Source organism: Maniola jurtina, chromosome 14, assembly GCF_905333055.1.
Source record: "Maniola jurtina chromosome 14, ilManJurt1.1, whole genome shotgun sequence".
NCBI classification, from domain to species: Eukaryota; Metazoa; Arthropoda; class Insecta; order Lepidoptera; family Nymphalidae; genus Maniola; species Maniola jurtina.
In genome coordinates, this window is record NC_060042.1 from 11,393,280 (window position 1) to 11,405,000 (window position 11,721).

At 36.1% G+C, this 11,721-nt stretch overlaps 2 protein-coding genes across 7 annotated transcripts in view; one reads left to right on the forward strand and one right to left on the reverse strand.

Moving 5' to 3' along the window:
* Positions 1-11,721, forward strand: part of LOC123872037 (ankyrin repeat and fibronectin type-III domain-containing protein 1) — a 217,487-nt gene that overhangs the window by 65,082 nt on the left and 140,684 nt on the right. For both annotated transcript variants that reach the window (XM_045916157.1, XM_045916160.1), the window contains exon 2: positions 4,010-4,444. In XM_045916157.1, coding sequence (XP_045772113.1) covers positions 4,326-4,444 — 119 coding nt within the window. In that variant the 5' untranslated portion in view covers positions 4,010-4,325. The remainder of the gene's footprint in view (positions 1-4,009; positions 4,445-11,721) is intronic.
* Positions 5,425-7,318, reverse strand: LOC123872041. Of its 5 annotated transcripts, none has more exons than XM_045916174.1 (3): positions 7,059-7,318; positions 6,663-6,828; positions 5,425-6,115 (listed from the first exon to the last, which is right to left on the reverse strand). In XM_045916174.1, exons 2-3 carry the CDS (start codon positions 6,823-6,825, stop codon positions 5,457-5,459), a joined length of 822 nt encoding a protein of 273 aa, XP_045772130.1. In that variant the 5' UTR covers positions 6,826-6,828; positions 7,059-7,318; the 3' UTR covers positions 5,425-5,456. The 5 variants fall into 5 exon arrangements, with proteins under 5 accessions (XP_045772130.1, XP_045772126.1, XP_045772127.1 ...); XM_045916170.1 differs by having other exon boundaries at positions 7,122-7,317; XM_045916171.1 differs by having other exon boundaries at positions 7,062-7,317.

Here is an 11,721-nt window from a genome sequence, read left to right on the forward strand (position 1 = left end):
ATAAATCTGTCTCGTTTTAATTGAAACTTAAGTCTAAGCAAAGTCAAAGTGCGCTCTACATATTTCAACCTAAGTCTGTGGTTTACTAGATTTCCCGAACCTTCAAGCGCGAGCGAGCTGCAAGCGTTCAAAAATGAATGCAATCAGATCAGCCTTCGTTTCAACATTAAACTTTGTAATCCTTTTGGAATCTATCCAATCACGTAGTTAGCACCTACTTAATCCTAAACTGCTTTAGCAGCCTCAGTTTGGCTTGAATCGAGGCTACGTAAATGGAAAATCTGTGTCGCATCACACTAATATTATAAAGGAGAAAGTTTGTATGTGTGTGTGTGTGTATGTTTGTTACTCCTTCACGCAAAAACTACTGGACGGATTGGGCTGACATTTAGAATGGAGATAGATTATACCCTGGATTAGCACATAGGCTACTTTTTATCCCGGAAAATCAAAGAGTTCCCACGGGAATTTTAAAAAACCTACATCCACGCGAACGAAATCGCGGGTATCAGCTAGTTTTGTCTAAATGCTGCGACTAGTGTTGAGTATCTATAGTAGGTACAAAGAAATCTGAATTTAGAAATCACACCAGTAATATTACAAAGGCAAATTTTGTGTGTTTGTGTATGTTTGTTAGTCTTTCACGCAAAAACTACTAAACGGATTTGGCTGAAATTTGGAATAAAGATATATTATACCCTGAATTAACATATAATCTACTTTTTATCCCGGAAAATTAAAGAGTTTCTAAGAGATTTTGAAAAATCTAAATCCACGCGGTCCAACCCAAGTCGCAGGGGTCCGCTAGATAAATAAATTTTTAATTTCTAAAATTACATCCTTAAACCTTAGACTTCAGTTTCATAAGACAGTTAACATTTTTAGTTTATTTTGTGTGTGTTTTTGAGTACGTGCGTGAGTGTGTGATTGTATTAGATTATTTATTAATAGTTACAACAGAAAAATATAGCCATATCCACGGATATGAACGTTATAAATATCACAATCTTTTCCTTCTTTAATAAAATAAAAGTATTTTACGTCAAAAAAAAGGTAACCGTAAATGCCCCTTACTTTTCGTTAAAATACGCGCACCTTTGACCATAAAGCCCGTAATAAAACCACTAGTTTGGTTCGAAATTTTACGACTCAATATTTGGATGTAACTGGCTATTACGCCAAATTGTTTGCCGCCGGACATATCATATTATAGGACAGGAGATGGTCGTGTAAAGACCTGTATCTATGATACACCGCTAATTTTGTTTTATTTAATTTTTCTAAGGAATATCATGTTGTGCATAGTAATCTAAAGTGGTGGTGAGCTGGTGATGGATTGATGACGATAGCAATCTATATTAAGACATACATTGTAAAATAATACCGACATTGACTGACTGACACGCAGCGCACAGTCTAAACTATAGGGTTAAACAATTACCTATTAAAAACAAGTATTTTAAACATTGTTTTAAATACAGTTAGTTCCCAGTAAAACCGACTGTGGTTTTTGTAGCACTAAATGTAGCTGAAATAATGTTATGAACTTTCTATGAGTTTAATTAAAAAAAAAAACACTTGTTTTAAAAAACTATCGAAAGATGAAAATAATACAACTTTTATATATTTTATTGTTCGTAATAAATGTACAAAGCATAAGACATATTTTGTTACAATCTCTTACACTAGTATTTACGAGGCAGGTTATAACAGTATCTATTTCAGAAGCACGCATTCTCTTTGATATGAATATGACGAATGCCTCGTAAAAATGCTGTGTCAGGCAAATAGAAGACATGATTTTTATATCCCACTCTTCAATGGTAATGATCTTTTATTTATTTTACTTAGGAGTTATCATGCACCTCACTTATAAAATTTTATATTGCAATAAACATAAGAAAGAAATAAAGAAAAACTTTTATTTCTTAAATATAAAAGAAAATTTTGCTTTACTTTACGTGTCCGCGATTGAACCCCTGAACACCCGAATAGAAAGCGGACGACTTAAGAAGGCTCTCTCCGTCACTCGCTTCATACAAACGTAGTTCCAATTTCATTTGAATATTCCGCAACTAAAGTCCATGAAATTTTGCAGACATATTCTAGAAACTAATATCTATGTCTGTGGTTTTCCAGATTTCTGTTAAAATATTCGGTTTCAAAGTTACGCGGTCTTAAAAATTCACATACAAGTCTTTGAGCCCTTGTAATTTTAAAACTACATATTTTTAGAAAAATCTAAAACACCACAGACACAGATATTAGTTTCTAGAATATGTCTGCAAAATTTCATGGATTTAATATTCAAATGAAATTGGAACTACGATTGTATGAAACGAGTGACGTAGAGAGCCCTGTTAATCAACTAGGATAATCACCGTTTCTACTCTAACTTCTACTTCAATTCTACAATACTTGATAATAATTCTTTGCATCTGTTCGAGCGTTAGGAGGTCCTAAAAGGGCAAAAACACGCAACTGACGATAAAAGCTAAATCAGAAACTTAGTTAATATCAAAGAATTGGACTTCTTCTTCAAATATTATCACAGCGAGGGTCTTATTATCTTAAGAGGGCTCTCTCCGTCAGTCGTTTCATACAATCGTAGTTCCAAATTCATTTGAATACTAAGCAACCAAAGTCCATGAAATTTTGCAGACATATTCTAAAAACTAATATCTATGTCTGTGGTTTTCCAGATTTCTGTTAAAATATTCACTTTCAAAGTTACGCGGTCTTAAAAATTCACATACAAGTCTTTGAGCCCTTGTAATTTTAAAACTACATATTTTTAGAAAAATCTAAAACACCACAGACACAGATATTAGTTTCTAGAATATATCTGCAAAATTTAATGGACTTTGGTTGCTTAATATTCAAATGAAATTGGAACTACGATTGTATGAAACGAGTGACGGAGAGAGCTCTGTTAATCAACTAGGCTATCATAGATTGTATACTTCAATTTGACAATACTTGATTCGACTAAGAGTGTTACGAGGTCTTAAGAGGGCTAAAACACGCAACTGACGATAAAAGCTAAATCAGAAACTTAGTTAATATCAAAGAATTGGACTTCTTCTTCAAATATTATCACAGCGAGGGTCTTATTATCTTAACAGGGCTCTCTCCGTCACTCGTTTCATACAATCGTAGTTCCAATTTCATTTGAATGTTAAGCAACCAACCAATTTTGCAGACATATTCTAGAAACTAATATCTGTGTCTGTGGTATTTTAGATTTTTCTAAAAATATGTAGTTTTAAAATTACAAGGGCTCAAAGATTTGTATGAAAATTTTTAAGACCGCATAACTTTGAAACCGAATATTTTAACAGAAATCTAGAAAACCACAGACATAGATATTGGTTTCTAGAATATGTCTGCAAAATTTTATGGACTTTGGTTGCTTAATATTCAAATGAAATGGGAACTACGATTGTATGAAACGAGTGACGGAGAGAGCCCTCTTAAAGGTTTTGCATAATGTCATGAAGTGCTACCACAGGAATATTTTGTGTAAGGATATTTCGTGAGGACCTTTTTTATTCTGAAGGTTTTTGTAACTCATTTTCTTTGTAAAAGTGAAATGCTCAAACGGAGGAAAGTGACTGAATTGGGAAGTCCTCTACGCACATTTTTAGATTAAGGTTAACCTAGTAATAATATGAGACATTCCTTCCTTCTGAATAAAGGCCATGAATACAATACATACTAATCTTAAAAATGCGAGAGTGTGTCTGTCTGTCTGCTAGCTTTTCACGGCCAATCTGTTTTACAGTTTTTGATGTTTGGTATAGAGATAACTTGCATCCCAGGGAAGGGCGTATAGGCTACTTTTTGTCCCGGAAAATGAAAGAGGGATTCTTAAAAACCCTAAATCCATGGAGACGAAGTCATGAGCATTATCTTATGGATCCAATATCTATCTCTTTGCTCTAGGTTTTGAGACATAATATTCAATCCTACCTATAATTTATTTAAAAATAATCTTCTTTTGTTTCAGATCCCTAGTGTCCAACATCACGGTAGTTATAATCATATTGTTTAGGAAAAGTGTTAAAAAGTGTGGAGTTTCAGTGGTTTTCTTGTTAATACAAAAGTAGTGAAGTATTGTGAAGTTACATAATAGAGTCAGCCTAAAAAATAGCACGCATAAAAATTTAATGAAATTCAAATAGCCATAAATTAATAATGCAGTTCTGACGCGGGTGCAGCCTTTACTTGCGTGCGTTCACTTTGACGGCAAAACGCGAACTACATCAAAACAACGATGGCTTGGCCTGAAGTTGTGCGATGAGGCAGGGGACGAAGAGGAGGATATGGACGAGCCCAGCGCCGCCAAGCGGCCCTCTGTGCTAACTATAGACCGGGCAGCCTTCCTCCTACTCAGAGTTAAGAGAGCTTTTAAGAAGAAAAGGCAGCAGAGGAAAGACAAACAGTGAGTACAGTTAATCAATCAATCAGTCAGCCAGTTTGCGTAGCACACATGATCCTCCGCCTTCCTCTTCCACCCACTTCCCACTATCTTCTTCAGTCCAGCGGGTTGGAGGTCGTCCCACACTGCGCTTGTTGATACGCGGTCTCCACTCCAGATCACGTCTACCCCAGCGGCTATCAGTTCTGCGGCAGATGTGGCTTGCCCACTGCCACTTCAGCTGGCTAACTCGTTGAGATATGTCGGCTAATTTGCTATTCCCGACTCTGGTGAGAACAATATTTTGTAAAATTATATCTCTATGATCAAATTGTGCATGGCAGTTTAGAGGTGTTCCCGTAGGAATTCAGGGATAACGCCAATCCAATAGTAACACATTCAGGATTTCAGGTACCTACACACACAAGTCACACTCAGATATCTACTCATTATTATTATTTGCTCAGAACAACAAAAAAAATATTTCCAAATATAACTTACTACGTACTACAATAATTACCAAAAAATCACAACGTTACATTGTTTAGATTTCGCAATTATATGAACCATGGAAGAAAACAGGAACAAAGTTTTATTTTTCAAACCACTTAAAACAAAGATGTCAAAGCATCATTTTGATTCAATTTTCGGAAGCTTTGTTTCTTAATATAATGTTTATGGAGCTTTATGGGGAAGGAGACGATGAAATTCACCTCACGTACAAACTTTACGTAATCCTCATTGTTGGGCTAAATTGACTTGTCTTCAGATGAAATTCCTAGAGCGTAATTCCTTTTTTTGTTCCATTGCTTACTTTCTTTGTGGATATAGTCGTAATATAGGAATAATGCATGCTATGTGTTTGGAGTTTATATTTTTGTTTTATTTCTACAACGACGCAATAGTGATGCTGATTGTTTCATTTATTTGAAACAGTGAAGAATACGTTGGGTTGAGATGATGATAAAAGTATAATCAAAAGGTTTTAAATAAAACAATACGTATTACTCGTCATTACTTTTTAATAATTATCACTTCATACCACAGTATTAAGATGTCTGTCGGTAACTGTTTTTGGTACCTCCTCTACATTTTTAGTCGCAGACTTATTTTTCTCCTGCAAAGCCAAATCTTTTTTGACCGAAGATGGAAGCGGCGGGACGAATTTCATCGCCTTGAAATCATTTCTAATCTCCCTGTCTCCAACAATTTTTATATTAACTTTATCTTCCTTGTTTTTATTAGCTGTGGGTTTTTCGTAGTCCATTGGTAAAATTCCTCGCTTTTTCGGAAAGAAAAATATCTCAACAGCTTTTGGATTAGCCGATACAGTTGGCAAGGTTGGTCTTTGTTTGTAGTTCTCAAGCAAAAATGGTAACAATGAGAATGAATTGAAACTAGATGGTTGTGGTTTGATGATCATTTGGCTTTGTTTAGGACCAAACTCAAATAAAATATCTTCTTGAACATGTTCATGAGAGTCACAGCATAGTGGAGAAGAAGAGGGCTCTTTGGAAGAGAATAAATCATTGCCAGATAGGATTCTGTTCAGCAAGTCAGTTGGATGGTTTTGGGAGGAATCCTTGAGATATGTTAGGCTAGAGCAAGGGCAAGGTTCTTCTATAACGGGTTCTAATTTAGGAGAAAAGAAAGAACTAGACCCGTGACTCCGTTGTTTAGATCTTGATAGCAAATCTGAAAGAAACAAAATAAAATGAATATTTTAACATTAGTAAAATAAATATTTTGGATTACCCCTCACCGCGGATAGACGAGTGCCCACAGTATGAAATTTTACTTCTCACCAATTTTGATAGTATTTGAGAGTCGAAACAAAATACCGTTAAAGTAAAATGGGCCTAAACATCCTTGTTTTAATGTGAAAAATTCAGTACCATTGATTTTAATTTCGCAACGTTTCCGCTTGGAGCGCTGGCTGTAAATATATGTACAAATCGTACAAATACAGCATTAAAACAAGGCAGTCAAGGGCCATATTACTTTAACGCTAATTTGTTTCGACTCTCGAATACTATCAACGTTGGTGAGAAGCAAAATCTTGTACTGAGGGTAGGTACTGATCAAACAAGTTGCAGGGAGCCACTGAATTCAGGCGGCACAAGACCGTGGCGTATGGCAGTCACTACAACAGACCTGAGTCCAGCAGTGGACATCAATCGATTGACGATGATGACAATGGTGATGAAAATTAATGTCTAATGTTTTAAAACAAATCAATTACCTTCTGGATGAGCATTAAAATGAAAAGAAATATCCATTTTTCCAAGATTAACCAAAGAATTAGTGATGTAAGGCGAAGTCTTCATACTCAGGCTTTTACCAATATCCCGTGAAATGACAGTATTCAAGCAAACCAATAACGGGATGGAGACGTAAATCCACATGACCTTGAGAAATAAAAAGCTGTTAATTACACATTATCGCTTAAGTCACTTTATCAACTGTAAGACCATAAAGAATAGATAGTGAGATTATGAATAATTACTTAAATAAAGTGAAAACCATTAAAATGTTTGGCTAACAAAGTAGAGAATATTTATAATTTACAATTATTAATAATTGTAAAGTTAGACCAGTTTTATTTAATAAAGTTAAATGATTGCTCACTAAAGCTTACAGCTGATAGAGAATTATTTAAATGAAGATTGAATAAATCGACTTAGCAAAAAATTTTCAATACCGTACTATTAAATGTTGGTGAAAAGATTCGATGAATTGCTTAACACAACCAATAAGAATAAAGATTCAATTGAAATTCAGTTCAAATCAAATTCGGGCCATTTCGCAATATCGATTTGGGCGTTTATTGGATTTGAGTTTTATGGACAGACTTGCGTAATGGCAAATTTCCGACAAATCTAGAATTTATTTTGCCGTAACTCGGAACAAATTTCTTTTATGAAATGGCTTTTTATTAGATTATATTGTATTTTTTAACTCTTAAAATATGTTAACTCTTTAAAAAGTACCTATTGTTTATTGAATACAATATTATTATGCACTACATCTAATTCATTTATCGAGAATCTTTATTTTTATCTATACTAATATTATAAAGAGGAAACCTTTGTATTTTTGTATGTTTGTATTGAATAGGCTCAAAAACTACTGGACCGATTTAATAATTTGTTTTACCATTACTTAGAGGGATTCTTCTGAATCCGTATAGGCTATATTTTATCCCGGAAAATAGAAAAAATAAATGTCCACCTGTGCGAAGCCGGGGCGGGTCGCTAGTAGAAAATATTTTTAAAAGTAGAGAAATGAAACCGCAATGGTTATTATCTACATTAATGCCGTAGGTCAAACTTTTTAACTCCATTCTGCAGTGTTCCCATCGTTAGGTTACAACATGGGGTTGTTCAAGGGATCAACAAATTCCTGAAATGCCGGCAACGCTTTGGCGGTTCCTCTGGTACTGAAAATGTTCATCACTTAACACCAGGAGACCCGCCTGCTCGTTTGTTCGCTATTTTTTATTTCTAAAAAAAACTCAATAGGTAATATCCATACTAATATTATAAATGCGAAAGTGTGTACTGTCTGTCTGTCTGCTATCTTTTCACGGCCGGCCCAACAGTTTTACCGATTCTGACGAAATTTGGTATACGGTTAGCATAAATCCCGGAAACGGATATTACACTACTTTTTATCCCGGAAAATCAAAGAGTTCCCACGGGATTCCCAAAAACCCATCCGCTTAAACGATTTGTATGATATTTGGTACCGGGGTACCTTGCGTCCCTGTAATTGACATAGGCAACTTTTTATCCCGGAAAATCAAACAGTTCCCACGGGATCTTTTAAAACCTAAATCCACACGGATGAAGTCGCGGGCATCCTCTGGTTCTTTATATAAAAATAAAAACTTAAAAAATTCACTATTATTGGCGCTAACAGATATTATAATATACAATTTCAAATCACCTTTGAGTCTTCACTGATTTGCAGGAATCTGACTTAATAAAACTTTGACTTTATAAAAGTTTATCCTTAGGGGAACCAGAGTAATCGACGTAGTTCAGCGGGTTACGAAGCTGAAGTGGCAATGTGCAGGGCATATTATATTTCAGAAAACATACTTCGAAAAACCAACAGTCGATGGGGTCCCAAGGTGCGAGAATGACGACCTCGTACGGCAAAGCGCAGCACTGGAAGACCATCCATTAGATAGACAGACGATATCAAACGAGTTGCAGGGACTCAAGTGGTGCAAGACCGTGGCGTGTGAAAGTTCCTACAAGAATTCCTGAAAGGCCGGCAACGCATCGGCGGTACCACTGGTGCTGCAAATGTTCATGGGCGGCGGTAATCACTTAACACCAGGTGACCCGCCTGCTCGTTTGCTCGCTATTTTAAAAAAAAGGAGACCTATGTCCAGCGGTGGACGTCTATAACGGTTGACGACGATGATTATGATGTATCTATTTACCTTGTAATTCCGGTGTCAAACTGTATCTGATGTGGAATGATTAATTATTGTGATAGATTATAAACTAATAACGAGATAATTGATGTTGAATCGACATGCCACGACAATGCATAGGGATCAATTTGTGTAATATACGACCAATTAGACCAATTGTTGACAGGTCACATAAATTATACTTACTCATTAAGCACCAAAAGGCGTCCCCAACGGCCTGAGGTAGGTACATGGTGCAGACTAAGAATACCACTATGGTCGAACTTCATACAACATTCATATTAAAACGAGTTCCTATGATTATAATCTTTCAATCCCCATTTTTTTATCATATAGGTGGATTTTTTGTAAAAATCCCATCTTAGCTGATGCCTAACCCCCAGAAGGACCCTACTTACCTTCCTTTCAAGTTAACAAAAATAGTACCATAAATTATCCTACACAAACTTTTATTACCTATTTTTACCACCTTAAAGATTTTCTTAAATTTTTTTTACAGGTTATTTAAGACTAATAACCTAAATGACGATTTTCATGTCTCTAACTTCAAAAACATAGGTTTTTCATATCCTTCCAACACTCATTTCACCCCTTTACGGATAGTTTTTACAAAACCGTTTCTTAGCTGACATCTACGTCTTAGAAGGAACCTACCTTTCCAACTTTATAGGCTTTAAAGTTCAAGAGATTTCGTGATTAATCAGTGAGTGTGGGTATTGCGGTTTCATACAATTGAGATACTGGGAGTTGGCAAACCTTTTAGATTTCAGTCTGACTTTGACTGTTGAATTTTTGTAGAGTCTGCAAGCTTACACTAATAAAATATATCTACACCTACATAATTATAGGAACTCTATTAGTGCTAAACTTATGTATAAGTTTGTCTCACTAATAGAGTTATGTGTTATATAGGTATACTAGGATTTATATATTAATCCTAATAGTATAGATTACCTACGAAGCCAAGCCGAGTCAGTTAGTACCTATATGTAGATCCATACTTACTATAATAATATTATAAATGCGAAAGTGTGTCTGTCTGTCTGTCTGTCTGCTACCTTTTCACGGCCCAACAGTTTAAACGATTCTGACGAAATTTGGTACTAACTAACCCTAGTTTATATCCCGGGGACGGACATAGGCTACTTTTTATCCCGGAAAATCAAAGAGTTCCCACGGGATTCCCAAATACCCATTCGCTTAACCGGTTTGTATGAAATTTGGTACCGAGGTAGATTGCGTCCCTGTTATTGACATATACAACTTTTTATCCCGGAAAATCACACAGTTCCCACAGGATCTTTAAAAAATCGGTTGTCTGTAAAGTCGGTTTACTGACGATAGTTGAACGTGACAACAAAGGCCGATTGTGCTTCTTTGTCGCTCGTTCCGCGCTCTCGCTTGCACTTCAAGCCTTACATGGAACGCCTCAGGGCGAGGTAACGCCGCATGAGTCAAGTTTTTCGTGCGTGCAGCCGGCTCTATCGAATTATAAGACGTTGTCACGTCAAAACCTAAATCCACGCGGACAAAGTCGCGGGCATCCTCTAGTATGGAATATAGTTATTCATGAACTCTAAAGTGGTGTTCGGTATTCAGGGTATTGGCTTTACGCATCATATACGTCATAAGCATGGCTTCTGATAGATTATTGCCCTTCGCACGAGATCGTTCAACTCCGTCTGCTGTGTCTGCATGTAAAGCCTGAAACAAACGCAACGCGTGACCGCAGTGCGGCGTTATAGTAACGTGTTCAACCTAGAAGTTGTCTTACCAGTGGGAGATAGTTGGTTTCAGCTAACATGAGCTCCGGACATCAATTAAAGGTGGTTTTTAGGGTTTTGTACCTCGAAAGGAAAAAAGGAACCCTTATCACTTTATCTGTCTGTCTGTCTATAGTGTCTGTCAAAAAACCTATAGGTATTTCCCGTTTACCTAAAATCATGAAATTTGGGAGGTATGTAGGTTTTATAGCATATCTAAAGGGAAAAATCTAAAAACCTTTTTGTGCTTACATCACAAAAAAAATGGTAATTTTTGTACGATAGCACGGACCCCTTCGAGTGCGATTTCGACTCGCACCTGACCGGTTTTTTAATTGAGAGACAGGCTTGCACTTGTTGACAATAATGCTTAATAAAAAGTAATGATGAAATCTAGGTTGGATCGCTCTTGTCTAGAAGTTGCTTATTCACTCTTGCCTTGAAGATTTTTATGTTCTATGTGGTAGGAAATACGCGTGAGCATAGTTACTATTCTTTCATGCCGCGCTAAAAAGGCCACGTACGCCCGCTTTCAGTATGACGTCCTGCCGTGCCGCGTTTTGTTTGAATCAGCCTTTACAGCGATGATGCACTTATCCCCGAGAGCTCGTAACAATGTTACGGCTCGTGTTGCAATCAACGACGAATAAATTTAGAGTAGCAGACATCAATCGCAAAGTTTACGTGTTTGCTCGGAAATGCATAAATTGAAACGTGAATTTCTGTTGCGAATAGACATTGCTCCCACTAGAAGTATCTCAGATGAGTTGTTTATTTAGTAAACGACTACGAAATCATTACGAATGAAGTTCTAACATTGCGTAAGTCATTTTTGGAGGCTTTTAACATTTGCCATTCGGTGATGATAGTTCATCGCTTTCATTTGACCAATCAGAATCATATTAACGTCTTTTATTTCGTTGATAACTTCATTTTAAATCCCTATTCAAAATATACATTAAGGGTTGCTAACGAATATTTTATACAGTTTTATTACTTTCCTGTAAAGTCAAAAACTTACAAGTCAAGTACTTGACTTGTAAGTTTTTGACTTACACCCTGTTAGAACTTCACTGACGATTTGCAGTTAT